Source organism: Varanus komodoensis, unplaced genomic scaffold (assembly GCF_004798865.1).
Source record: "Varanus komodoensis strain SLA01 unplaced genomic scaffold, ASM479886v1 scaffold20_1, whole genome shotgun sequence".
NCBI classification, from domain to species: Eukaryota; Metazoa; Chordata; class Lepidosauria; order Squamata; family Varanidae; genus Varanus; species Varanus komodoensis.
In genome coordinates, this window is record NW_025335587.1 from 1179369 (window position 1) to 1202800 (window position 23432).

Below are 23432 nucleotides of genomic sequence, written 5' to 3' on the forward strand. Positions count from 1 at the left end.
ATGGGGAGATGGCCACGATCGCAGTTCCGTTAGTGCAGGGAAAGGGTGCCTGATCAGAGGCGCGCTCCTGCAGGAAAGACAGGCAGAAGCTCAGCCACCTTCCCCACGGATCTGCTTTACTGCTCCCATCTTTCCTGCAGCAGTGCGCCTCTGATCATGGATGCCTTCCCTGCACAAAAGCAACTGTGATCCGTGATCAGAGGAGTGCAGCTGCACTAAAGACGGGTGCGGCAAAGCAGAGCTGTGGGGGAGATTGCCAAGAATCCGCTTGTCATTCATGCAGCCACGCGCCTCTGATCACGGACGCTTTCCCTGCATGAAAGCAACTGCGATCGTGGCCATCTCCCCACAGGGGGCGAGGGGGAATGGCTGCGATCTTGGTCGCCACCCAAAGCGGTGTTCCTGACCCAGTAATTTTTGTTCGTGACCCAATTTGTTCGTGAACCAAGACGTTCGTGAGCCAAGGTACCACTGCATGTAACCGATCTGACCTATAAGATAGAGCAGACATCAACAAGGACAGGCTTCCTATTTCACATTAGGCCTAACAAAATCAGCTTGAAGGCGATGCACACAAGTGGTAAAACAAAGCCAAGAAGGCCTATCATTAGTATGGCAGCATTTCAAAGTTTCCAAAACAACACATAGTGGGACAATATTAAGCCTTTCATGCTCATCTGCTCCAGTCCTTAGTAAGAGGGATTGTGTCACCGTCATCATCACTGGGTGCTCATTTTGGTAAGCAAAGCATCCTCTGACCCTAATAGCTACTTCATTAGTGTTATTTAAGAGTGAATTCAAACTTTCAATCACCATGAGATAGTGCACAGCTGTTGCTGTTTGGCACTATGGAACTCCACTTCCCACTATTTGTATATATGTACTGATCACAGATTTTCCACAAAATACTTACAGATTTCATGCCAGTATTGAAAAGCAGTCCAGTGGATACTTTTTGCTAGCAGTATTAAGGCTATGTTGTTGGAAGCAATAATTATGTAGGAAAATGTTGCCATGTGTGCCCACATTATTACTAGAGAAACACAATGTATGTGCAAAACTATCAACAGCTGTGCGATTAATAAACATGCAAATTCAACCCAATTTAAAGCTGAATGCTTTAGAAATTTAAAAAACAGAAACAGAAATAATGGCATGCCTATCAAACCCATAAGCAAATAATATATCCTACTTAAAGTCCTACAGATTTTATTTATTTCCCTATTGGGAATCCCAGCCTCAGAATTTCACAAGTCTGTGTAAAAACATTTAGATTAAAAAAAAATAGAATATGAACTTTTTTTAGACAAACAACGTATCTATTAAAAATACGGTCGGGTATACTGTTCAGTTTCACCTGTGTAACTACCAGGTATTTATTTATCCTTTGTAATGGAACCAGAAGCTTTTCGGTACATGTTCCGATAGATTTTCTCCAGGCTGTCTTCAAAGATTGCTCTGTGGGGTTTGTTTTTATATTCAGCAGCTTGACTGGTCCAATAGTCATCATTATCCAGATGAACCATGATGTTCTGCCGTATGGATGAACTAGCAGCACCCCACAACAAAACAAAACAAAACAAAACAAAACAAAACAAAACATGAAAATGTTACCTTTCTAAACTCACAGAATAGCAATGGACATTTATGCTGTGATTATTCTCAACATAGCATAAGGATGCGAATGCACTTTTGCTTGTAAAGCTAATTATTTGAGAAAGGATAGACAATATTAAAATATATCATGGCTGCATTTTCTGAGTGTTGTCATCTCAGAAATACATTATATCTTTTTATGATTTCATAAATATAGAAAAGTGGTATCATTACTTTCTGTGTGCATACATATTTGACATCTGAAGCTATCTGATTAGTGCTTGAAATCAAGCCAGTGTGCTGATCAATTCTATATCTATGAATCCCAAGGTTACATCTGCAGATTTTGGCTCTCTTTCACCCAAAGTGGTGTGGAAGCCTCTTTGTCATTGTGAAAATACCACACCACTGAATTAAACAAGCAAGTGCATCTTCCCCGTATGTTTGCTATATTCATTCAGCATGGTAGCATGGAATCTACCATGGGGAAGCAACTTCGAAGACACCTCTATGCATCCATGTGTGTACACGTGCGTGCACACATGTGCATGTTCTGGGGTTCAGGGAGAACATCTGTGCACCATCAGGACCAAATCACTGACTGGATGATCCAGAAAATGCTCAGCAGAAGCACAGAAGAAGCAAAAAAGACCTTTTTATTTACCCATCATTTTAATAATTAAATTAATAATTTTAATAAGAGAATGACATTTTACAGTTGCATTTCCTTTCTTCTTTTCTTTTCTTCTTTTAATCTGGATTGTTATAGCTGAAATGTTTTAATGTTTATTATTGAATGTTTTAATTGTATTTTATGATTATTTATTGTTGTATGCCATCCTGAGGCTATGCAAAGGGCGGGTTTATAAATGTTTAAATAAAGAAAATAAACTCTATCCAGCAGAATCCAGAAACACTGTTCAAGCACTAAGGGAGAGCCTGCCCATTCCACTGAATCAAGCAGCGCTTATTCCATGGATGGCTCGTACCAGTCAACCTAAGCAACAACTGTAAGATGGATACTTATGTCCTGTGCACTCTCTCATAATGTAAAATAAAGTCCAACTTTATGATCCAAATGCTGAGATTCCCATACTCCTGTTCCTGACCTTGTACCTAAATAAGTATCTTGAAGGCAATGTAGCTATTATCTTTCAGTAAAAACTCATCACACCAGGCTGGACATGATTCAGCCTTTGGATAAGAGAGCCAGGCTGACTAGCAGATTAGCTTCATTAAAAGTAGGCTGTGGTTACTGCAAAGAATACAACATTCTCTACAGCTATAATTATGCAATAGTTCTTTTTAAAATGACTTTGATACTATCTGCTGGTGTTAACTTTATAGAACACAGTTGACCATCTGCTGCTTATTAACAAGCTCCAATGAAGGAGGGCTGAGCAGTACCTACAGTCTGATTCCAAGAAATCTAGGCTTCTTCACCCAGAACCACAGTCATCACAGAAGTCTGTGATACAGTTATGAAGACTGGCAGCACTCCCTGTAAAATTCACATTAGTGTGCTGACAATGTCACAATGCTTGAGAGTGCTCACTTCTGGTGCAACGCCATTTAGTCAATTCCTCCTCATAAGAAATTGAATTCTGGCATGCACCCAGCTACAGCCATGTTAGAAAAACATCAGTCTGCTGCCTTGACTTGAAACTATCCTGACAAGCTAATCTGAAATGATCTGGGGATTACATGCACAAATCATATTAAGTGCAGGATAACTGCACTCCACTCCACTTTTGGAAATGCCTGTCATACACCTGTCACATGCTTTTGTTCCATCTCCTTTAGAGTCCCACAAGTTCCTTTCAAAGTCACTTGCACACTAAATATTTCAACATCACAGTCCTTCTGTGCAGTCCCAATGGTTTTCAATCATTTACTTCAGTGTGAACATTTGGTCAGCAAAACCACATTCTCCTCTGAACTCTGCCTTGGGATGTTATTTATGAGACTGCTGGCAGACTTCAAGCTGTCAAGATGACCTTGAAGCACTCTCGTTATCCCTCAACTCTCATGACTTCTCTACAGAATGTGATGAACCCATCAGTGCCCAGATCTACTTGAGCATGCCATTTCAAAATCTATCATTTCCAATGATGCAGTGGCAATAGCTGTTCCAGATCTTTATTTAGGGCCCAGAAGTCCCACAATGACCTATGCATACTAAGCATCACGCACATGGCTAACAAGAGAATATGGGTGCATGAGTAGATGTGTTCAGAATAGAGCAACAGCAGACATTACCACAGAAAGAGGCCCTCTTCCTATTGTGGCCGAAGCAGATATGCGTCCTAATCTAACATCTGGAAGGTCATAGGCTTCCCTGTCCCTGCACTACAGTGTGTCTCTTCCCATTGATGGGTAAAGCACCAAGCCTCTATTTGGGCGAGTAGCTTCTACCCACATCATTATTACCACAGTTCTTGGGCAAGACAAGCCTGATGTGAAGATAAGGTGCAGGTGCTTCTGATGTAATCTGCAGCTTGTCATATTATCTCGATGGCAGGGGAAGATCAGCTGCAGTGATTCTCATGCCACTAACATAATATGGGGACAGCCATGAGATAGCTGCCTGCTATCTATGGACTTAAGTACACCTAACTTGTGCTAAACTGTAATTCAGGTGTACTACCCAGGAACCAGTGGAACACAAAGCCAGAAACAAACTGAAATGTTAACTTCTGCAACAGGCAGCACACCTGAGCTTACAGAACAGAAGTACAATGACCTCTCCTGTTCTGGAAGCAAACGTTTTTGTCTCATTCCTGGGGCTGTTTTAGGAAATGTTAGTTTCCTGCCACATTGGAGGATGGTCCCATGTATGCAACAGAATGAATGGAGGTATGGTGGCAATACCTGGTACTGTTCTATATGTTCCACACCTGTCCTGTTCATGGAATTAACCTAAAAAGTTATGCATGTTGTTCATGTAATTTATCCCAGCTACAATAATATCCACAGAATAATGTGCAATTAGCTAAGAAATAGTATGAGAGCTAACAAAAAAGAGAAACTACGGACTGGGAGAAGGAAGGCATAATGGGAGAAGGAAGGCATAATAGGAAAAAGAAGATTACCAGCTCTGAAGTTCACTGTTGCTTAAAGATTCTATACATGAGCCATCTTTTTTCTTAATGGAATCTGCTATCTTAGTGGAATCTCTTGTCTTAGCAGACTCTGCTTTTGAAAAACAACTTTCATCCTATGAAATCAAGATCAAAACATGGTAATCTCATCTCAGTAGGAAAATATATTCCTTTGTTTCATCCACAGATATAAATTTTCTCCTTACGCAAGCAAGGAAAATCTACCTACCCAACCACCCATCCATCCTTTTTAGGCAAAAAACCCTTCAGTAGCCCAATGAATCAGGACAGAGAGCATTACAATGTAAAATTTAGGTTAGAAATACATTAAGCCGAGAGACAGGTACATCTAAAACAATAATTTTTAGTATGTTCTGCTACTGATATTTGTGCAAACTTAGTCTGCACTATAATTTATTATTTAACATTTCGCTTCATTCTATCCCCTCCAAAAATTGTATGTACTGAAATTTCTTAATCTTCTTTAAGCCCTCCCACTTTCAATATGGAAATAGTAATACTTACAGGTTTACTGGAAGGATTACTAATAAAATATGTACTCTTATAAAACTCTGCACAATATTATTATGAATTATTATTGCTTTTGCATTATTACTGTTATAATTAATGATTAACAGTCTCAAGGGTCTACAAAGACAGCTGTCATGGTGGCCACAAAGTAACTTCTTTTCCAATTAAATACTGAAAAAACTTGGTAGAAATGTCTTTCACTGCATGTCAGGCAGGGAGAAATATCAGCGCAATGAAAGAACCCTGTCTCATCTCCGAATTTTCATCATGTTCCAAAAAAGAAAAAGGTGTTTTGTTTGTAACATATTATGAGAAAAAGTACATTTTTTTAAACTTACAAATGTTAGCCGTTGCCTTGCACTGTGTGTCCTTAAAATATTTTTCACGCGTTTATGGATCTCTTCTCCATTTGCTGATGTGTTCCAGCTAGAATGAAACCTAGAACAAAATGAATTTTAAGTGTCATGTCACTTGGTGTGAATATTTTAAGTTCTGGATGCTATTTGGTATTTGAAAATGGTTACAAGGTAAGTTTTCTTTTACATTGTGAACTGATTTTAAAGAACGTAAATCAGGGGTCCTCAAACTTTTTCAATAGGGGGCCAGTTGAAAGGCTGAGGTTATACACATGGGCCGGTGACGGGGCGGTGCCTGGGCGTGCAGGCCAGTGAGGTGTCGTCGGGTGTATGCAAGGTGGCGTTGGGCATTCATGGCGGCGACTCGCTCGCTCAGAGATCTCCCAGCGAGTCCCAAACCATCTCTGAGCGACCAAGTCACCGCCACCAGCCCGTGCTGTAAGGCAGCAGAGAGCACACGTGCGTGGGGGAGGCAGGCAGCAGCTTGCTCACTCAGAGATGGTTTTGAACTCGCTGGGAGATCTCCCAACGAGTCCAAAACCATCTCCGAGTGAGCAAGCCACCGCCTCCCGCAAAGGATGGCAGCACAGGCCAGATGAAAGGGCATGACAGGCTGGATCCATCCCGCAGGCTGTAGTCTGAGGACCCATGATGTAAATCATACTCTTAATTCTAGTAATATAGAACATAGTCTCTTGTGTGATATTGCAGCACACTTTGAGTGGCTACATACTACCACACATTCCCTGCTAAACTGGTTCTATATTTGTACTACTATCTCCCAGCACTAAAGACAACATCTATTTTATTGGAGCCACAGTTGCACCCTTCTGCTGCAGTCTGGATGCCACTTGGCAATGTGTTGCATTGTACTGTACTTTTGGGACATCTCTTACTTTTAGTGAGATTCCTACAGCTTCATGAATAAGATGCATACCAAACTAGGGCCTGACCCACAACCTATTGGAGAGTATAGCAGCTCCATTTTCTAAATTCTTAAAATAAATGCAGTATGTCATGGTTGTAGGGAAATATGTAAAAAGTGTGCATATGCCATGCACATGCTTTCTGGCAAACCTCAGGGGAGCACACAACAGACTAACTGTTTTGGAAGGACTGACAGCTCAGACTCTGATAACGAGATGATGGTTGAAACAGTCCCAGTTCCAGCTGCAGTCCAAGGCCTTGCGTAACCCCTTGTGCCTGCTATGGGGAAGATTAGTTCAAGGGCAGCCAAGGGAGCCAGTCAAACCCTCACCTGTGGGAATGGAGAAGAGCAGCATCTCGAGGGAAAAGATATAGACGGGGGGGGGGGATCTATTGGATGGGGAGCTCCTGCCTCCTGAGGAGGTGAACCTGACAGTCCGTTGTCACAGTGATATGGTAGCCCAGTTGGGGCCTCTGAAGGAGGAGTGCAGGTGTGCCTGGTTCCACAGCGCTCCTCCTCCCAGGTACAGAGCAGTAAGATTCATAAGGGGACCTTTGGTGAAGAATGTTAGAGAAGGTTCAACATTTTGCTTTGTGTATGCTCAGAGACTTGTGTGTAAAATAAACATGTTTGGCAAAGAAGCACTGGTGAGACTATTACTGCTGGGAGGGAGAAGCACAGCTCATGACAAGATTTCAGCCTCTTACAAACTATATATATATATGCTTGTGTTAAGTACAATCAATTTCACCAGAACCTATACACTAGTATAGCTAATTTCTAAAGATATTATGCATTTTGATTTGTCACAAGTTATATTCTTCTGTCTCACAACATTAGTCCCTATACTGGACAAATTTAGGACAGGTATCCCAGTGTATCAAATCTCCATTATAAAAATCCTTTACAATAGTATAAATTGTGTATATTTCTTAGCTGAAATGATAGAATAATCCACTAGTGTGCGCTGTAGCATAAGAAATCTTTCACAATCACATAACCCTCAACTTAATTTTCTGAATTTACGCATTTAAGGTATAAAAACAGTACCTGTTCCTTTTTAATTGTCTAATTTTAGACATAACTATAAAACGTAATCTGCACTTTAAGCAATTATGTTAATATTTACATCACCCAAAGTCACCATACAACAAGACTAAACCTGAGAATTAACACCCATAATCTAAATTAAAAGCTTTTTTTTTCATATGCTAGCTCCTACAGGAGATAGCCTGTGAAGCTCATTTTGAAAAAAAATAATTTTTAAAGCTATAAATAAAAGGAATTTATATACCATAAAGACTCAGATAATACCTGTGAAAAACCACCTTCTCTTTACATGTGGGATTATGAAGTCAGTATTTTTTGCAATGTTGTTGGAATGCTTATATTATTTTACTGACTTTACTCTGACAAAACAAAATAAACCTCTACAGTTGTATTCTTTGTCTTACTTTCAATTTTCCTTAGGACTAGCAAACATTCCACAGTTACATCAGTTTAAATTGTTTATTGATTCCAATAGATTGTATAAACACTTTGGATATATAGCTCAGTGACCTAGAATAAACCAGATCAATAGAGAACTACTCATAATTCATTTCAAAGATGCTACATCAAGAGCAATCAACAGTACAAATTATTCTTTTTCTTGTAATGTGGCAAAAAGCATTTATTTTCCTTTTATGAGAAGATGTTTTTTTTTTTAAATGATAGACTTGAGAATAACTTTTACCTTGTATATTGGATTGCATCTCACATTTACAAAAATGTAAGATGTGTCTACATGGACCTACAGAAGCTTACAATAGTAAACTCTGTAATAAATAAATGCCTCCAAAGAGATGACACTTCAGTCATTCACTTGCATATAGCATGAAATGCTAGGATCACCTAGCAGCAAAAAAAGCTCATTCTTTTCCTATCAACAAGCACATCCTGCAGAATATTTGTGGTTCTTCGTTTAGCCTTCTCCCTGCCATAGTGCCTCCAAACAATAACTGTGATTGTGCCTCTGCAGTTTCCATGAAGCATTGATCAGTTTCCAAAGGCAAAGGATTTGTGTTGAAAGGAAGAAAGAAAAAAAAGCATACAAGGACAAACTATCACAGGGCAAAAATCAATAAAGTACTATAGGGGCAGAGGCACATCTAGGCAGCAGACATCTATTGTAGAATCTGGTGAAAAGAAATTTCTCCATAGAGAACCATGACAGAAAAAGCAAAACTGATTGCTTATCAGCACAACCATGATAATTAACAAAAGGCAGCTCTGATTTAATATATCAAGGCTGGATTCCTACACACACTTGCTTGTAAGCAAGCCCCAATGAATTCTGTGACTTTTGAGTAGTCATGATTAGTCACTGCAATCTAAATGAGGTATCAGCACTGACCAGGTTTCAGAGTGGGGAGTACCATACAGTGGCTTATTTCCCTTGCCATATGCATTAGGAGATTGGCCCAATTACCTCACTGGTACTGACTGCCATGTTGTGGAATCCAGTGAGGATGGGCTGTGCAACAGCCAACAAGCCATCCAGAAGCCACATTTCCACCCTTTGTGGATTCAAAGTCACATATCTTTCTTGCAGAATGTTCTTTATTGACCAACACATTTTCCAGAAGCAAAACCCCCAGAATTAATCTCTGGGCATGCACAGAGTAGTTTATTGAACCCAATCTAGTATTTACTTCTAGAAACTCCCCTTATGAGTATGTCTGGGCCTCATCATTTCGAGAAGACCTTTTGGAAATGACCACACCTGCACTCTGCAGGTGCGGCCCTCTCATTGGACTGCCCTCCTCGGCTGATGTCATGTCATGGGGTCAAGTGCCAAACCCAGCTTGTCTGTATTTCAGAAACTTACCTATTCCAACCTCCCTCCCAATAACTGTACATTTTAGGCATTCTCAGAGCCTCGCCCTGCTCTTTCTTCTCCTCTGAATTCCAACCAGCAGGCCTGGAGAGTGGGCACCAAGAGCAACTCTTTCTCACTCCCAACACCAAGAGTATTACCCAAGGCAACAAGCCATTCTCACTGGTTTCACGTGACATGGAAAGTTGCACCAGGGAGGGTAATTATGCAAAATCATAGCATGTGTGTGTGTGGGGGGGGGGGGCAAAAGAGTTTCCTTCTATCCCTAACGTGCATCATGCTCCTGAAAGGAAAGACACTCAGATGTCATATCCACCTATCATTAGGGTACCACCTTTTGTTTGTTAGGTAGTTTATTCCTGTTGGTTGTACTGTCCATTTTGCTCTCCCAAGACAAATGCAGCTGGGGAGGGGCTTCAGGCTACTCAAGAGAAAAATATTGCTATAGGCTTTTCTTCCCCACAGGGCAAACTATCAACATGACTGCACAATCTTCAGGTAACAGAATTTTTACCAGCCTAAATACCTGTACATGAAGAGGCACAAATGGTTTGACCAGTAGGTCTCCTCTATAAGGAACTATGTTACACACTGGAATAAAAGACTAAACTCATGAAAAGAGCACTGAACTCATTTGAGAACATGAAGGACATCAAGCAAGTTTTGCCTTAATTGTTCTTTATCTTTCAGTCACTTTTAGGAGTCAATAAATTAACAACAAATCACTGACAAACAATTGCATCACTCAACAACAAATCACTCAACTTTTTGAGTAACTTTGTTCATTTCAAATATCAATTCACATGTTATCTGACATAAAGGGTTCTGAGAACACTTCCCCCCACCCCACCCACCCAAAGTGATCTCATAATAATAACCAACAGTAGGTTTACTTAACAACACAGAATCAATCCTTGGTTCTTGGAAACAAAAGACAGAAAACAGCTCATCTTTTGGAGGTCTATCTCAGGAATGTGAAGAATACAGAATCCACAACTTTCAGATAGTAGAAAACTGTGAAAGCCAAATTATGAGGCCTAAATATCTTTTCACAATTCTGAACGCACCGACAAAAACATTATACTCCAGAAAAGAGGTTGGATGAATTTTAGTGTAAGGCATATAATGCAGTACCCATTTTTGTACAGGAACTGGGAGTCCTGCAAGTTCCTGTTATTTCTATGTAATGCTGAAGAAAAAGATGTAGAAAAGATAAATATGACCAATGGGGAAAGAAGGAAGTAAAATGAGCCCCACTGTGCTGGGGTCAACAATGTCCAGTGAACAGAAAGGTGATAACACCTCTCTGCAATGGCACAATGGGCCTTATCTTAGCAATTCACAGAAGCATTACATGACAGTGCTCTCTGATGTACCCATGGAGGAACATCAAAAGATCCAAACAAGTAACAAACTTCCCCATGAATGCAATCTCCAACATGCATTTTTCTCCAATATAGGGAAACAGAAGCCATACTGTAACCTACCTTTGGAATGAAGTTTTAGAGAGAGAGACACAGCAGACAGAAGCAACAAGCAAAGGAAAGAACCATTCCTCACATAACAGGTTTTTTAACCTTCTTAGGTCTTTTAAAAAGAGACATTCAGCAGCTCACCCTGAAAACCAAGTTTCTGTCATGCAAAGAGGTTTCAGGTTTAGAGGTAACCCATTCCTGGAAGGTTCTGTGAACAAATTACCAGTGGACTATACTAAAATTGGAATGGAGGCTAAGAATCCCAAAGTAACTTCAAGTAATTTCAATTCTATCTGTTTAATCACTATTTCACTGTACTGTGAATATGAAAGGAAGTATGTTAGAGCATCTAGCATACAAAGAAAGATGTGATGAGCATTACAAGAAGCAACATTCTCAAGACACACTTTGGAAAAATATTATTCTGACCTACTGCTGACAAGATCAGGTCTCAATGAACCATATCAGACAAGTAGCAGAGGTCAAGAGTAACTGCTCGTGATGAGCTGCACCTTTCCTATTCCACTGGCCAACTTGGCAGTTTTTGATACCTGTCAACTGCAGAACAGACAAGGTCATAACATGCTGGGTGAATCAGTCCCCATATATGCAATCTCCTATCATAACAGTAAACTGTAAGAATTACTCTACGGCTATGTAGCCTCTTAGAATCATTGGAGCTCTTTAAAAACAAAAAGAAATCACACTATTTCCAGCTTTATCTGAATGACTGAGATCCTTAGCCCAGAAAGTCTATTTGACATCTTCCTTGGAAGATGCCTATAGAATACAGACATCTGTATCAGAACATCTTTTTTTAGACTTTTTGGGCTTTTCTCTAATGCTGCATCTTCATCTCAGCTGCAGTGAGGACCACAGCCTCACTTGCTGGCTGGGCACAGATTCTTAAAAGTCCACAGCAGGCATAGGCCACCTTTTGGGTAGTTGGTTCTAACAACAGATTATGGAATGGAGAATCTAAAAGTGGTCTCTTTTTAGAAGGTAACATGCATGAACAAAGGAAAGAGTAAAGGAGCCAAGGAGGGAATACTAAGTAGTATGGTTATGTACTCTACAGCCTCGTAACACTTCAGTGCAACCCCCTCTTTGCTGGTTATCCACCAAATCACCAGACTCAGAGAATCACCAGAGGGTATAATATAGCTCTTGAAAGGCATAGAATCTCTGTTGGACAAAGCAATGTAACCACAGGGTGGCCTGCATCACACATGAAACCAGGATGAAAAGATGAGGTTGTTCTGAGCAAGGTAGCAAGAGGTTTGAAGGTTGCGAAGACAGTTGCATGAGTCCTTCATGAGCTAGCAACCCTGGATCTGCACTTACATGGCAACATAGTTCTATCTGGGGCAAGCAAAGCAACAGGGTGCTTCAAACTGAAGGGAAAGGATTCTGACCCTAGAAACATAAACTAGGCACTCCAGTAGAGCAAGACAAGTGCTATGAAAAGATCACAATGACAGATCTGAACCTCCAGGTGGTGTGACAGTGGTCCTGGTCATGTTGAATTCTATGAGCAAGGATATAAAGAATGAGCAAGAACAATTAAGGAATACCCAAACTCAAGGGCAGTCATGAGACTTCAGCAAGACTATTAGTGGGATGAACAGCCTTTTTGTTCCTGAAACCTGTATGCAGATTATTGTTTCCTCATCAATAGCAAAGAGGAATTTCACTTTCAGCTACGTATCCTGATGTAGATTTCCTCATGTCCAAGAGCAATCTGCATGAAGATCAGTGGGGAGGTAAAGAGGCTTAATCCTTTCCATCTGCCCAGCGACCATGATTGTTTCACTGCTGTTAATGCCTGAGATCACTGGGGAGGCTTAATGGTCTGACTTTGGGAAATGAAGATACACCTCAAAGAGGTTGTGTGCTACTTGAATGAATCCTGAGGGACCCTAGTGCAAAGTCTATCTGGGATGGTAACTTGGTATTCAGGGAAACATTTGCATCTATCTGCAGTTCCATGGGGATAACTCCTTACAATTTAATGATAGAGAATACACATACGTAATTATGTAATAGCATCCGTTCTGCCATCTGCAGCTGTCTCATTCCTTGTGACCTTTAAACCTCTTGCTCTATTTCTCAGAAAAGCCTGGATTTTTTTAAGTTAAGGCTCCAGGATGATACAAGACAAAAATCCATGTATATCTAAAAGTCAAACATACAAGGACACAAAAATATAGGAAACACATCATATATGTAGTTGAACTTCTCCCACTGCTAGAGTTGTCTCAAGGAAATTCATAGTGATGGAGGGGAATACGCAATAGCGAGCACAGGGATCAAAATGTAAACCCCACTTCCCAGTTCAAATGGCCTTGGCCCATTTTAATTTGGACCCTGATTCAGCAGAGAACCCTTTGCAGCCTTTCCATAATGGGAACTTTCTCAATGTCTCAGGGAGATATTGCCAGGGAGATCCTTGGCCTCTCAATTTAATTAGAGAAAGAGAGTAGCATGCAAATCTAACATTTCCTGTCAGCAAAACTGGGCTTCCAAGTCCTTCCAATTTAAATTTCTGGTCTCTTGCTGTCTGTTATTCTCCCTACCACCCAATTTTTTATCATCATCATCACCATGACCACCACCACCACCACCACCACTGCCTCTATCCCTGCTTGGGGAAAAAGCCAGTGGAAGTTTACCCATTAGTACTCCTAGAGCTTAAAGGTTAGTGTGGAGACTGGTCAAAAGCTGTCAGTTATAATTCCATCTGTTTGAGGCATCTGGCAGGGATCTTTTACCACCTGTCCTCAATTTCTATATGGCAAAGGTTCAGTTTTTTTAAAAAAATACCATTCTTCCATCCAGCCATATGTGACAAAGTAAAGTTCCTGTATGATTATATGCAGATAACATACTTTTATGTGTAACCCACATTGGACTGAAATGACTGTGGAAACAATTTGGAACTTCTGAGACACAGCACACCTTACAATTAATTATAGAAAAATTAAAGCAATAGTTTTCGGCAAAGAGGTCAAGGAGACATACATGGAGAATGGATGGCCTGAATACTGAACAGCTTAAAAGCTTCAGATAACTTGAAACCATTATTTATTTCCTTCTGTCTTAATTTTTTTCCTGCAAGGAACTCCCCTTCTTCTCCATTTTATACTCACAACAACCCCTGGTTAAGCTGAGGGTCAGTAACTGTCCCAAAGTCACCCAGTGAGTTACATTGCTAAGTCAGGACTAGAACCCAGATCTCCTGACTCCTAATGCAGCACTCACCACTACACTGCACTGGTCCCCAAGCATTTTGTGTGTGTATGTATTTATAACTGAATTTATAATCTGCATTAACCAATAGTCCAGGAGGACTCTCTGGGCAGATATACAAAACTCAGGAAAATAACACAAACAACAACAATGAAAACAAAATGCAGCAACGTAACGATCAATTTCCATCATAAACACAAATGATAGCAGTAGATAATCAACATACAGCTGAAAATTTAACCTGAGAATTAAATCAGTGCAAAATAAAAATTTAAAAACTCCAACATTTCATTAATAAAATTAATAAATTATACAGAACTGCAATTATTAAAATATCTGGAAACTTGTTTTTGCCTGGCACTGAAAAGAATGTAAAGAAGGTGCCAGACCAGCTGCTGTAGGAAGCCTACTCCACCGATGGGGCACAGGCACAGGCACAGGCACAGGCACAGGCACAGCCACAGGCACAGCCACAGATTTGCCATCTTTGGAGGATGACTCTTTCAGAAGGGCCTCCGAATCCGATCTTAGGGGTTGGATAGGTACAGATGGGGGCATATTACATGATAGCATTTTAAAGTTGCACTCAATTTCTCAGTAAAGGGGGGGAATTGTGAAAAGTTATTGCACAAATCCTGTATGGTACAGGGATGTGAGGATGTGGTGATTTAAGTTTTTCAGAAATAATACAGAATGAATTGTTAAAAATTTATTGGTTATGCCTCAGGGCACCCCGACTGTAATGCTCTGAGCTGAAGCATTGCGTCTATTAAGGCTAGAATGCACAAGCAAGTTAAAATGTACTACTCAAGGTTGAAACAAATGTCTGATTACAGGCTACTAAAATTATGTTTTCGGGAACAAACACAGATTCAAAATGTTTGAAAGAGAGACTGAAATATTGTCTAAGGATTATGATCTTATATTTGAAACACTGGGGACAAGATTTTGGAGGGATCAAAAATTGATCAAGGATAGGGTGTTCAACAAAGACTTCAACTGACACATAGAAAATCTAGAAAACACCAGGTTTTTCTTTGTGGTATAGGCATGTAAAAGTAAATCATACTCTGCAGCATGCACCTGACAATGCATTTTCTTTAAGAAAGGCTTTTAACAAGCTGTATTTTCAAACTATTCCTACTGCTTGTCTGGAAGAAAGGTTCCTTGAAATTCCATGGGACCATCAACTCTGTGTCTGTGGGCAGCAGGAGGTGGAGGATATCTGTCATTATTTGCTGTACTGTATAGGGCACTGAGATATTTTTATTGCATTTATTCTTTTTCTTGTTTGGAGATGTCAGGGTTTAGCCAATTGGAACAAATACATTAAATACTTAGTTTCATTACATGCAATAGCTGCTTTTAAAATTATAAGGAATCATGCATAATTCTGTGTCCGTGTGTATGGTGTGTGTGTGTGTGTGTGTGTGTGAGAGAGAGAGAGAGAGGGAGACATGGCAATAGTTTGATTCTTTATTGTGGATTTGTTCCAGGGTCTCCTGATTTTTCTTCCCTGTTTTGTGATAGTCTTGATTTTAGACAAATGAAGACTGTGCCACTGAACTGCTCCTGATAGCAATGATGAATGTTCCTCACTCAAAAACTCAGGTACCAAAAACACTCGGGTTCCAACTCAAACAGAAATATTTCTAGAATATATGTAAGGCTGTTTGTACTGGGATAGGAATCCATTTTGCAAGGGGGATGAGGCGGGCAGCAAGCAGCATGGGAACCTCAGCTGTGCTATATTTGTCATTAATAGGCTCAGGAGTGACAAGGAAGCAGTACTGTCACTTTTCACTTGCCCTAACCGAGGCTCTCAGTCATACGTGTATGCCTAAAATGGAATGCCTAAAATTTAATCATTCTGGAGTGTGGCAAAGAAGAATGAATGTATTCTGCGCTTTGCCAAATAAACTTTTTGCGACAGGGCCAATTGGTCCAGCCATTCCTACTAATAAGGAACAAGAAGAGATGACCGTACTGCTCTTGCAGTTCGGAACGCAAGTCTCTTCTTCTTATGCAAAAGAAATTCTTAATAAGATAGATGCCACATGTTTAAGCAGCTAAAATCCCTTGACAGTGCAAGGAAGTATAGAATGTAACAATATTCCCCAACCTACAGTGTTGCAGTGTTGGACTACACCTCCAACCATCATCAGCCAACAGGCCAATGACCACTGCAATTCAACACATCTGAAAGGAGTCTAGGGGAAGGCTGGTATATACAATGAGAATGGAAGTCATGTATAAAATTAAACTGACAATGTTCTCCAGCTACATTTTAGTATCAGGAATAGCTGAATATGGCCAGATGCTTCACATCCTAACTCGAACATTTACTTTGGAATATATGCCTACAATGCTAGACTAATATCCATTCAACACTCATGTTGGTCCATGGCTTATGTCATTGCACAGGTATATGTCATCCTAAGCATTTTATTGATACTCTGATAACAACTAAATCAGAGCTGGGCAACTATGAGAGGCCCAGACACATTTTGCCACTCTCTTCTTGGACTCCCACCGCAGGCCACATGCCTAAGGTTGGTGGGATGCCAGAAGCAGGGGGGTGGCGGGGGGGGGGATCTACTGTTGATGGCTAGCTGGAAGGATGCTATAGGAGTTTGTAGGGGCTGCGCAAGGAAGATGGCAGGGTGCATGTAGCCTGCGGACCATACCCCTTTCCAATTGCTGTCTCATTGGTTAATGTGCCTATTACCTGAAATACTGCAAATATAGTAAACATTAAGAAAGCACATTGTTTCAGATTTCTTGGGATATGTGACATTACCTTTCTCTAAGAGATGAGCGGTTTAACACAGGAGTTGAATAATACTTCTCCAATGATGGGGGTGCCGAATGCATGAGCAAACGAGTTGAATGAAACTGCCCAGCAGCTATATTTGAGATCAAGTGTTCATCACAGCTGCCAGAAAAACCATCAAAGTTTTTCTTATAAGGTGACCCAGTAATCTGTCAGAAACACAAAAATGAAAGCATAAACTTTAAGGAAGATACATACTACATTTAATAACTGAGCTTTACCTGAGTGTAACTTTGGTGCAATGAAAAGAATCATCCTTCTTTTTGTATATAAGCAACATTGCAGCAGCAGAAATAGCAAAACTACTAAAGCATAGATTACAATTCTTTCCATCCTTAATGCCATCTCTTATGTCATCAGCATATCTGAAATTTCCTTTACAGATCTGAAACTCCTTGGGACTTCCTGATGGATGTTATATTTAATGCCTTCAATGTTAAGAGATAAGTTCTGACCGTATCTGAGTAAAATGTATAGGAAATAAGATACAATTAACTAATGATTACGTGTGATGAAAGTGAAATGGTAGTTCCTGCTTTCAAATTAAATCATTTTTGAAAGATTTAAGAAGTGGTAAGTTCAAAACAGGCTATTTCATTTGTTTATATTTTAAATATATCTCTTTCTCATGCCCAAAATACTTAAAATAGCTAAGTTCAGCCAATATTAAAATAATCAGTGTGGTGAGTTATAAAGGGTCAGAACTGAAGTGCAGAATGAAAGTTTTACAAAGCATTTTATCTCACAATGGATACCATATATTTACACTAAAAAGAGAAACATCTTGATTTTTGTCTGTGTCATACTTTCCCCTGTCTAAGTATGCATAGGGCCATGCATTTAGTAACTAATCATCACCACCACAGCTGCTCATTTACAAAAAGAACACTGGTTTATATCTACCTAGCATTAGTCCCTGCCCAAGATGTTTGTAACAATATTTTTCATGGGCATACCTGGGAAAGACCTCTGGAAAGCAGAAGTTGATAGTTCCTGGTAGCTGAAGTACCTGATTAAAGGGAGCAGTGGTCTGAAGGGGTTGATAGCTTCCTCTAACTTCCCCATGTTTCCATATTTTAACTTAGTAAAATATAAAAGATGTCATTAAAATACATGGGGGGGGGGGGACCACATATAAGATAGTTTCATTCACCCTCATCTGCCTTATCATGAACTCTTCTTTTCAGTACTTACTTTGGTATTCTTTGGTCTGTAACTGCCAAGAAGGGTAGGATCTAAAATAAAATAAAATAACTTTATAGCCAAGTATCAGGTATCAATCTCATAATGCTCACTTATAGAGCCACATTTCAAATAATTCCTAAAGCAGTTCATAAACTGAATACCATAATTACTACTGCATTGCTTTCAATTGCAACCACTGAGACCAGTAATGTTTGATTGCTACACAGTGTTAATGGTAACCAAGCACACAAACTAATACTTAGCTAGCAATATAATTTACAGTTCATGACATTATGGTTCAAATTAAAGTAGCAATTTCTGGATCTGTGACTATATCTGTTACACAAAATAGCTTTCAGATAAAATGAGATTCTTCTGTTGAAACACTTCTGCAAATATTTTCTATTATCAAATAATTTTCTAGCAAGAGACAAAAAAATTGGGGAAGAGGAAGTAATATTCTCTTAGGCTCTGTCCTCTCCCTCTGAATTTTCCAGCCCAAACTTCTGGTTCTAACCTGTCCTGCAACCATCCAGTGCTCTCAGATGATGTAATTTCTGAGCACCATCCGCTATAGCGTGGCCATGCAATCAGATCTTTGACAGGAACAGGAGAGACTGGGAAGGGCAGCAGCACAGGTGAATCCTCTCCACACAATTTCATTATCCAAATGCTAGCTTCTGGATGGAAATAAACCAACCCCAGTTCTAGCAATCACAGATAACTTTATTTGTAAACATGCATTAGTAGTATTTATGCATATTTCTGCCCCACCTTCAGATCAAAATGCCAATGCCTAAAAGGTGCTTAAAGCTTTATAACTACATATACAAAAATGTATTTTAAGAAGTAATTTGTAATTATTTCTTTAACATAGTACAGAGATAAAGAGATACATTCACAAACCTTCATTACTCTACAATATAAGACAAAATTCTAGGCTAGCTTTTTACTGTAAGATATATAAAATAATTGGAGTATTAAGGTGTAATCCTGCGCATGTTTTGTTGGGGAAAAAAATTGTACAACTACAAGCAACCCTTGCCAGCCATGGACAAAATTACATTCTAAACACGCATAAGATTGTACCCTTAGAATGTAACTTTTTGATGACTTTTTCAAATTATTGTTAGGATCATAGAAGCCACTGAAAAATGGATCTTTCCTATACCACTAGTTAATACTGGATGCCTATGGTTATCTGGAGAGCAATGCTAACACAGAAAGGGGTACCTCCTGTGTGACTTTGAGTTTGTGACCTAAGAAGCCATCCTGAAGCCATCCTCTTCCTTGCCACTGAAGAGTTATAAAGCAAAGATTCTGGGATGCTTTGAAAGTGAAAATATTATATACCAGAGTCCAAGTCACTCCACAAACATGGATATAGAAATGTTGTCTTATATGGAAAATTTCTTTTTTTCAAGCAGAACAGATCACTGGGGGAAATTTTATTTCACCCTAGGATCTATAAAGAAAAATATCCTTGCATCTGACGCAATACCCAGGGACTACTGAAGTTCTTAAAAATAACTGAGACTTTGTTTTTTGACTGATCCCTGAATCCTATGAGGAAAAAAAGTCCACATTATACACAAATGCTAAAAGCGTCAAAAGAATTTTTCTAAGTATTATATTGCCTTAATTGCACTACTGTATAAAAGTAGAACTGCTTCCAACACAGCTTTCCTCTTACAGGTTCTAACTCTAATCCATGGATTACTGGAAGCAACAGAGCAGATAATCCAAGGGGTGTAAATGGGAAATAAGAGATCATAAGCTCAGTGAGACTTCCTGAAAGCACAGCCAGCAGCACAGGCTGATTTTATAGGAAAACAGAGTTCTGGTTTTTTGTATCGAATAAGAGAAACAAGAAAGAATTTCTAGGCTGTAAGAAGCAGGATAAAAGGACTACAGAGGTCCCCATCCAAAAACCTGGCACTGGTCAAAAGAAAATATACAAGCAGTTGTTTGTTCCTGTAAAAGATTAAGTACACTGAAGAATAAGCCAGGCAATTGAAATGTTTATATATGTGTGCCCAGTTACTAAGAATATAAGAAACCAGATACTGTATTTTTAAACCAGAAGTGTTAATGAACTAGGTGAAGCAGAGACATAGTGCAGCCAATTATAGTAATCATGCAGTGTAAAGCATATTCAAGCTTGCATTTAAAATAACACATTTTTAATATTAAGAAAATACTTGTCATAGATGGTTCCACCTTTCATATTCTCCTGTGGGCGACACCAAGTACGAACATCAGGTGAGGGAGGCATCTGTTCAGGCTGGAAATTAAATCATTTAAATGTATTATGTATCCTAATCCAGTTTGGCTGTACACAAAAATATTTGCTGCAGCCTTCCCCAACATGGTGTTCTTCAGATGTTTTGAATCACAAATTCCATCAGTCCTAACCATTGTCTATGTTGACTGGTACTGATGAGAACTATAATGCCCTTTAGATATTTTGGATAACATTGAGGAAGGCTGTATTACTGTTACGTCCACAAGCCTTGGCTTCACACATACCCCTTCTTCTTCTGTATTACCATAAGAAAAGCTGAAGCTTTTTCTTAAAAATTCAGTAAGAATATTTGAGCATTGTGCCCAAATTCTAAAATGTGATTAACAAGTGTTTTACTGGAAATGAGCTAGCTTCCTGAAGAATGGTTGAAGCTGACCTGCATCTGTCAACCTGAGGTTGACAACACAGTGTCCTGTCCATATACACCACATATCCCTGTCAGCACTCCCCTCTCAATTTTTTAAAAATCTGCTTTCTATTTTGATGACCAGGAAGCGTAAGAATTCTGGGCTTCAGCTTCCCTACCCTCCCCTCTTTTGCCTTGTTCAGAATGCCTCTGGGTTCAGAATATCCTCCAGAGAAAAAGGGGATGGAAAGCTGGGGGCTGCCTTCCAGCCAACCAGGCCAAACTAAAATGAAAAGGAAAACAATACTGCTGCTGGGTAAACCTGGAAGATATGGTGCATGGGGGGTGGGGGAGAGATAGAAACTAGATTCAGGTGGGTGGCATGATCTAGCAGGTAAGAAGGAAAAGCAACAAGATGGTTGGGAAAACCATGCAGTGGAGTACAAAGGAAAATCTGTGAAATCTGAGTGAAGTAAATTGTGTGCGTTGTGTGCGTAACACTGTCAAATATCCAAATGTATTCATGGGCACCAAAAGCTTAGATACCCCTGCTGTAAGCCATAGTACAACATAATGCTTAACTGGCGTTAGAAATGGAAGCAAAAGCTTCACCAAGACTTATTCTTGACATCACAAGCTATTACATTCCAGCAAGGCCACTTTGAAGTGTGTGTTTCTTGAAAGTATTACGATCTGAACATGACATGGATGATAAGAAACTGTTGGACATCCACTGGATACACCTTCAAACTTCCACGTGCATTTCTGGCCATTCATGCCATGCTACTTGCCATCAAGTTATGCTGTCAGGCGATTCCCCAGGAAATATATATTTCAATTTACCGTGATTTACAACAGTATCTTAATCCCTCATAATGCTGAATTCTGTTTAAATCTTATTAAATCCTGCAATAAAAGTTAATATCAAGCAGCATTTATATAGACAGCAAAACGTCCAGTTAATCAGATAAAAGAAGAAAGCAGACGCAGACACCTGAAGAATGTAAACATGGTTTTAAGAAATAACTGCTTGTCAATTGTTAGCATTGACAAAAGAACTTGCATTCCACATAATTGTCTCATTTATATTATATGTATGGAACAGAAGGGTTAGTCACAAAGAGGAAGAACCAAAAGGGTTTTTTTAAAAGTAAGTCTTGATCCAAGCTTAAACAGGGATTGCTGAAGAGTATACATACATGTCGAATTACAAATGGTGGTCTATCTGTTTCTTTTCTGAAATCAAAAGGCCCTAGGTCTAAATGGGCAAGGCGCTGCCTGACTTGGCGGAGCTGGCACATTCGCCTTTTTGTGTAAGGAGATGGAGATCGGGAAAGAGAAGCTATTGTGGGCTGTTCGTAGTGTTTCGTTGCTAAGCAGTGCCTGTCTCTTTCAGGTGAGGAAGTGATCTTTCTTGGCCACTTCGTCTGTGGTGTTCTATCTGCAGTTGAATGATGCTGGCAATCTAAGTTGTCCTGAATTGAACAAAGAAAATTATAAATGTTAAAGAAATTCAGAGAGTGTATTTCAGTTCTGACAGAGCATCCAACAATTTTCCTGCTTTAAACAGTTAGTCTCCAGAACAGACTCTAAATTTTTAAGAGTGTGCATACAATTTATTTATTATATTTCTATTTCTATACTGATACTATACTGATTTCCAGTAGATATACTCACTTCCACACACTCTTCCACTCCCAGAGTTCAGACATTTCTTCCCTGTCTATCCATTTTTTTAACCCAGTCTTTTGGTTTAGCTACTCCGCAAATATACTGAAACTTAAGCTGCCAATACATTTCCCACTGCTTGCTCCTCTGCCACAAGCATCTGAATAATGAATACCACAAAAGTTCCTTTCATCATAGCACCCAGTACTACACATTGTGGCAGTGAAGGGGGGGGGGGAGATTACCCAAGCAGCAATATTTGGCCTTGTTTAAACCTTCAAACTCTCATAAAACTATTTACATTTATGGTACTCTAAGATATCTATTGTATATTATATTATAATTATACCTATAAAATATTACTTGACAACTGTTCACTTCCAAATATGACCTTTTTCTTCTTCTTTTTGCTAAACTTGATTAAAAATTTAGATCAGATTTCCAAGCAACTTTCATAAGAGGACTTTCACACAAAGAAACAATTCAACAGAAGCATAAATCAAGCTATCATTATTCAATCTAGAAATTAAATTTCAAACAATTAAGTTATGCTAACCTGCTTTTGAGCTTTTTCTGAACTTAACAGGCTTTCAGAAATAAGACAAGTTGTGTTAAACTTCAATTTTGGTGCAATTCCCTAGAACAGAGACAATAATTGAACATCAAGCTCCAACTGGAGAGATAAAGAGTATCAAAGAAGTAAATGTCACCTACTGCAACAAACCATTCCTAATTTTAACAGTTTCCTTTGTTAATTTCAGCCTTTAATAAAGATAATTAGAAAAGACAGAACAGCAATGGTAAATGTCAAGAAGATAACATTTGCATTTCTGACAATTCAATTACTGATGATTATATTGCTTTTGTACAACAATTAAGGTCTAGCGTTTATTTCAACACACTGCTTTGTCAAAAACATTTTTAAAGGTTTTTCATGGCATGTTACATACCATTAATTAAAAGTCAAGTCATGCCATTCAA

General features: G+C 39.3%; 1 protein-coding gene across 4 annotated transcripts in view; it reads right to left on the reverse strand.

Moving 5' to 3' along the window:
* The window catches only part of SPATA6 (spermatogenesis associated 6), a 70768-nt gene that overhangs the window by 34034 nt on the left and 13302 nt on the right, over positions 1–23432 (reverse strand). For 3 of the 4 annotated variants that reach the window (XM_044430170.1, XM_044430169.1, XM_044430167.1), the window contains exons 6-13: positions 23008–23088; positions 21983–22258; positions 20353–20416; positions 18142–18182; positions 16915–17096; positions 5567–5666; positions 4689–4813; positions 1358–1548 (exon numbers count right to left, since the gene is read on the reverse strand). In XM_044430170.1, coding sequence (XP_044286105.1) covers positions 1377–1548; positions 4689–4813; positions 5567–5666; positions 16915–17096; positions 18142–18182; positions 20353–20416; positions 21983–22258; positions 23008–23088 — 1041 coding nt within the window. In that variant the 3' untranslated portion in view covers positions 1358–1376. Of the gene's footprint in view, positions 1–1344; positions 1549–4688; positions 4814–5566; positions 5667–16914; positions 17097–18141; positions 18183–20352; positions 20417–21982; positions 22259–23007; positions 23089–23432 lie in introns of those variants that run through there. The other variant, XM_044430168.1, reaches the window with a different exon arrangement.